The 6,383-nt window shown below is 44.7% G+C and overlaps 1 protein-coding gene across 2 annotated transcripts in view; it reads right to left on the bottom strand.

Moving 5' to 3' along the window:
* Window positions 1-204: 204 nt before the first annotated feature.
* Window positions 205-6,383, bottom strand: part of SLMAP (sarcolemma associated protein) — a 455,854-nt gene continuing 449,675 nt past the window's right edge. For both annotated transcript variants that reach the window (XM_068201830.1, XM_068201832.1), the window contains one exon: window positions 205-5,834. Coding sequence is in view for 1 of the 2 variants with exons in the window: in XM_068201832.1 (XP_068057933.1) it covers window positions 5,754-5,834 (81 nt within the window). In the remaining variant the exon portion in view is untranslated. The remainder of the gene's footprint in view (window positions 5,835-6,383) is intronic.

Here is a 6,383-nt window from a genome sequence, read left to right as displayed (position 1 = left end):
GAGCTGAGGGTCATGCACACAACAGAGAAATGGCAAGGACAGACAGAGGGAGAATGACCTTAATGCCAGATGAAAAGCTTTCAGATGGATCCCCAAAGTGATCCCTGTAGGAATCCTGAACACAACACACACTTCTGTGAATACATACACATGTAGAAACAAAAGGAAGGTACTGGCCATGGCTTCGCTCAGGCCCTGGGCTACTGCAGAACATCACATTGTGAAACAGGGCACTGTTTTAACACATACTTTTAATGAGTAATAAGAACAATAAACCACCCATTTTCCATTCTCTAACCTAATGGAATAAATGTAGAATTCCCAGCATTTGTACAACAATGTCATGTCCAGAATGATCAAGATTCCCTTCTGCAACAGTAAAATGGAACACACCCATGGCAGAGCTGGTGACAATAGGCAGAAAAAGAGCAAAGGCAGACACGTAGGAGTAAGTTTCCCTACAACACTTAAAATAGAAACATAGGTCAAAAATACATTTGATGAGTAGGAAAAAGTGAACAAGAAACTAAAGTTTTCCTAACTTCTGAGTCCACTTCCTCTCCTGATCCCTTTAATTCCAGATCCACATCAATGAATCAGAATTTGACCTAAAAGCTTTGCAGCAGGAGAATCAGCCAAATACTTGAATTAAATATTGCTTATAAAAATCTATTTCCTTTTCTTAACAGCGAATTTTCCAACTGGGAAAAGAGTTTGAGGGCCACATGCTTTCTAAGTTTGGAGAATTAGACACTTCTTTCTTAAATCCCAATCCTCATAATCTGGAAAAGATACAACTTTGCACATCAAATTATTTTCCAGGAGAAACTCAGCAGGATATTTGCTCAAGCAGGAGGATTTCTCTACCTCTAAATGATTCTTCAACAACCTCTTCATTTTTGACCACACATCCTGTAATCATTGAAACCACTTTGAGTATGATGGGACTCTGCCGGCCCTGGTGGCTGTTTGGCATTCCAGGACTTCCTCCTGACCAGGACCTGGTGCATCTGCTGGGGCTCTCCTGGGCCCAGCAGCCAAGAGACAAACCTACCTTGGCTGACTGCAAGGTCAAGTGCTACTGTGAGGTCACTCTAGCAGAAAAAATAAATACCTCAGACGCTGCCCACATAACTGCACTTACCAGGAAAGTCTCAACACAACCTGACCAAAAAAACCCATGTCCTTTTCAATTTCATGATTAATTGATATTATTTAGTTATATTCTCTGGAGCAGAGCAGCCATGGCTTGTTGAGCACACATGGATGAATCCTGTGCAATGGCCTCGCTCACAAAGTAAACACATTGCCAGACCACACAGGGCCACACTGGCACAGGCAGGTGAACCAAGCTCACAAAGCTTTCAAGAAGTGACTAAGACTTAGGGGACAGGACTGAGTCCTACCTGACTAGTTTTGCTTTTAATCACTGGAGGTACACAAGCTTTTATCTCTCCTGATAAAGTCTGGGCATGATGCACAAGTAATAAAGATGGGAACTGTAATCTCAAACAGTAAAATAGCAAAACGTTTATTAAATGAGTTCTGGCTGGTGCATGTGAAACTTCTTTTCCAGAGAAGGATATAACTATGATTAAAAAACATTTAAAGTCTAAATAGGACTTTGGTTACTATGTTAAGGTCCTATTTTTTTAGGACCAATCATCACTCCTGGCTCAGCTTTGAGCTGCAACCATTTTTCAGACCATGGAAAGGAGTTGTATCTTCCCTACAAGCAAGCAGAAGACCATCAAGTTTAACTAACGATGGAAGCTTTGCCTGTGGGAAATATAATAACTTAAGTTTCCATATTGGTGGCAAACTGGAATATCTAAGTAATGGTGTGAGTGTTTTCTTGGACTAGTTTTAAGATTACTGCATGAAAGGAAACACTTTGAAGTTCTGGCAAAAATCAGAACTGGTAACTGGTGGTTTTACATCCTGCTGGGCATTTCAGAAGCCATAGGCATACATTTAGAACAGCAATTAGATCAAGCTTTTCTGTTGTTCCCAAGAAATATAAAAACCATTTTTAAGAATTCTTCCTTACCAAGAGAGAAGAAGGAGGCAGCTGTCCCTGCATCGCTGCTGACTTGCAGAGGGGCTGCACACGAAGCTCTGCAAGTGCACGAGGAGCCTGTGTGCTCCGGGGCCCACTGCACACACAGGCACACAACAAACCTGCAGCGAGCCCCTCCCTGGGGCTGTGCACACACAGACTCCTCCTGCTTCTCCATCACTCTGCCATGCTCCAGCCATGGGAAATGTGTCCAGCAGGCTCCTCCAGGGAGCTTCTCTCAACCTCTGCCTGGGGCCTTATGCTCTAGCAGGAACACTGGGTCATGGTTCCAGGCAAGATGACCACACAGACCTTCCCAAACTCCCCCAACGCTGATGGCACTCTATTAAACAGCTTTTCCTGCACACAGGATTCCTGCCTGCCATATCCCACTCCCCCCACAGAGCAGTTAAGACACATATGGCAAACTTCATCCACAAGTTATTTTGGTGGGTGAGCAAGAGCCAGAGGGCAGGACACAATAAAAAGGGGCAAAATATCAAGAATCTAGCATGGCACCAGTTATCTTAGTCTTTTTGCTTTACCCCCCTTGCTTTAATTGCATCAATTTTTAAATGAAATATTTATCATATCTTACCAATGAAAACATTACTCAATTTTTTTTTTGCAGCAAAATATGTGGCACTGCAAAGCATAATTTCCTAGGACCTCATACTCATGGCATGCTAAGTCACACTGATTCCTGTTCTAGGTGTGCAAACAGAGATGTGTCAAGTTTTAAAGGACACAGAGGATCCTAACAAATACCCACGAAACAGCTGCTCCTCAGAAAGTGCTATAAGTAGATATAAGGAGCACTGAGATACTCTGGAAAAAATAAATTGTATCCTAAGGCAGTGATGCTTCAAACATGTGCTGAAGCCCATAAAAATAAGTTAAAGGCTGTGTTGACAGACAGGATGAAGGAAAAATCTGTTTCTGGGATTAGTAGTTACAAAAGGTCTTCCAGGATCCTGGAGTAGTCATAGGATGAAATTTCCAGATGGCTCACCAGGATCATAGTAAGACCATGCAAGAAACACACATCCCTAAAGTTACCAGGCATAGTAAATCTTCTGGATAAATGGTATCTCAAGGATACTCCTGAGAATCGTCACATGAAGGTGGCACCCAAAATCTTCTCCAAATGAGGATCAGCTTCTCCCAAACTGGTCTAAATCTCCTCACCTTCCAGGAAGCAGGAGGAGTGAAAACTGCTTCTTGCCCTGCTTGTCAGCCAGGTCACCAGCCCTTAGCCCTGGGCAGACCCACACCAGTGTGGGCACACTGAGGATCTGTTTGGGGCACTGCTGTAATTTGGCCCCAGTGAGGAACTGGTGTATGATTGTGAGATGCCCCAAACCATCTCACTTCTGCTCTCCTGCCAGCTGGGTTCATCTGCTTTTATAAAGCTGCTGCTTTGAGATGAGGGTGAAGCCACTTGGCAAGCTCAAAACAAAGCACAAAGTGCCATCAGGGAGTTTCCCCTCCCACAGGGAGCTGGAAAGACGGAACACCTTCAGCTGTGATCTTCCTCAGGTTTAAGTGTGAAACTCAGGCATTAGAGCAAGCGAAACCTGGCAGGAGCCAAGAAAAGCAAGCTGGAGACCCCCCCAAACCAGCCCGGCAGCGCTGGAGCCTCTGGCAGGGCCAGCCCAGGCCGACGGGCGGCTCCAGGAGCGCTTCCCCGCTCCAGCCGGGCTCCAATGGGAAAAGGCAACTGCCGGAGGAGAGAAATCGGGAATCTGACCCAAGGGTTTGCTGAGCCAGCCCTGGCTTAAAGCCAAGGAAAAGTGGCAATAGCTACTAGACAAGGAAGGTTGGGGAAATGCTGTTAAGCCCCTGGTATAATGCAACATTTGCCTTCATTCACAGAGGAAACAATTCAGAGAGGACAGAAGGTTCTCTGGTTTAGGACATGGCTGCGGGACTCTGGGCCATGGCACCTCCCAGTGTCCAACAGCACATAACCCCAGCCTTTCCCATGACACAAGGCCACAATCACTAATGCTTGCTAAACCCTTGTTAATTTTTTTAAACAAACAAATGAACAAACAAACAAACAAAGCCAACCCAAAGAACTTTCAGCCTTCTGTCCCTGCCTGACCAGCACAGATGTAGTCACTTCCTGACAGCAAGAAGAGGCACAGACACATGTCCCTGCACCAAGGCAGGTGCTAGGAAATGGGGAGCTTTTCTCTACTTCCCTCACGGTAATTCACTACAGGAGCAATTCTTTTCAGGAAATATGACACAGAAAATCCAAGTGAGGAGAAACCAGGGTTTTCTCTCTCCAGCAGCCCGGTCCATGCGTTGCTGCACACGTGCAGCTGGCACAGAGGTGGAGCCTGCCAATCTGCAACCATCCCCTTTGGAGAGAGTGATTTCCCATTCAGGTACAAAACAGATGCAAGAACCCAGCCAGGCCAGTGCTCTTGGCTGCTCACAGAACATCTTTAAGGGCTGAATGACAAGCTGTAGAGCAGATGTTCACCCCTGGCAGCGACTCAGCCATACTGTGCTGCATGGTTTTGCTGTTTCAGCTCTGGCCAAAAAGGATGCATATTTCCCCACGCTGTGTGATGGAGAAGAGACTGAACCTGGCTGTGGGATGTTTTCTAACAGACATCAGCAAACTGCCCCAGTAGGAAACTGAGTGCTTTACTGGCAGTTCAGCCATGCCTTGAACACCGTCCCCTGGATGACTGACACTGAATCCCGGGAATGAGGCAGCCCTTACCATCACTGGATGAGTCAGGCACCACTTACAAAAGGCTTTTGGAGGAGTGCAAAGGCAGATTTCTGGAGAAGCCGCAATGGGACAAAAAAGCCAGCTCTGCTGCTCTTCACACTCCCCAGCAGGCTGCAAGCACCACTTTTCAAATAGTTTAAAAGGAAAAAAAAGTGATTAATTTTTGCTAATACATGACAGTTTGAACTGGAGCAAAGTTAGATTCACAGAACTTATCTGACTCAGGATACAGCATCTTTCTTAAATATACACACTTGAAGATGAATCACACTTGTCTTGTAAGGACACTTCCTAAACTTGCTCTCCTGTAACTGCTTAGGGTTCCCATTCTGCAATAGAAGATGATGTCACTGTTTACATAAATAAAGGCAATGGTGCTCAGATCAGATCTAGAAACCAGTCTCTTTCCTCTTAAAGTTCGCAACCACGTCTACTTCCTTACAAGGCTGGGGAGTGGAAGAACTGGCCAGGGCATAAATAGAAGCACAGACCAAAAAAAAAAGGTGCAAAAGTGACCCAGATCACATACTTGACACAGATTTCTTTTGCTCTTAGAAAACTGGCCATGTTAAAAGTGATGTAGCTCTCATTGCTCTCACTCTGTCCACAGTAGGAAGATTAAACTTCTGCACAGGAGAGTTGCAACTGAAAAATATTGTCATCACACTGAGCACAAATAGGTTTTTCTTGAACATTGAGCATGCACGTGGCCTCCCCTCTCCCCCCAGCTTACATGTTATGAGATTTTTGACAGTCAGAGAAAACTCTCCTTCCATATGTTCAGGATGTTAAGATTTCAACCTCTTTGCAGCAGGAAAATAAAGTCATCTTCTTTGCAGTGCCACAGCACTGAGCACACACAGAGCACTGAAACAGTAACGCATGGACTGATCTCTGCCATTGCGGAAAACTGCAGGGATCCCGGAGCAGGTCTTGTTCCTGTCATGTCTGCAGATGCTCTGTTAAGGACTCCAGGGACATAGAGCAATTACTAGGGTTTGTTTCTGCTTTCCAGGAGCAGTTCTGTTTAGGAGAGAATAGAAAGGGATTATTTTTACCTTATAGTTTGGACTTACAGGGTGTGAACTGAATTTTTCTTCCCACAGAGAGACATCATGAACAACTCTTCCAATGCCCTGTAACGGGGCTGTTCCTTCTCAGCAGTGCCCGAAAGCCCAAGAGCTAATGAGGGTGACAGGCAGGGCCCAATTAGCAGCACAGGCACAGGGCTGGTTGCCTTTAGGCCACACACTGAGTCTAAAGGGTGTTTTTCCTTTTGTTTTGGGGGCTTTGTTGGTTTGTGGGTTTTTTTGCTTTAAGTCTAGAAAATTGACATCTGCTTCTGGTAAAATTGACAAAATATTTTGTCAGTAATTCTAGATTGAAACAGTACTGAGAACTACATTGTCTGGGTCTGCGGGATTGTAGGAAGTATCAATGAAGCATTTTCCACTGGCATGTGTACTGAGAAAAAAACATTTAAGTGGAGATAATTTTTTCCATATAGATTATGTACGTTGTTATACACAAGTGCGAATTAGACAAAACAAAACTAAAACAAAGATTCTTTTA

Source organism: Anomalospiza imberbis, chromosome 11 (genome assembly GCF_031753505.1).
Source record: "Anomalospiza imberbis isolate Cuckoo-Finch-1a 21T00152 chromosome 11, ASM3175350v1, whole genome shotgun sequence".
In the NCBI taxonomy this organism is placed as follows: domain Eukaryota; kingdom Metazoa; phylum Chordata; class Aves; order Passeriformes; family Viduidae; genus Anomalospiza; species Anomalospiza imberbis.
The sequence above is the reverse complement of the archived record's forward strand: the minus strand, read 5'-3'. Positions and strand labels throughout refer to the sequence as shown.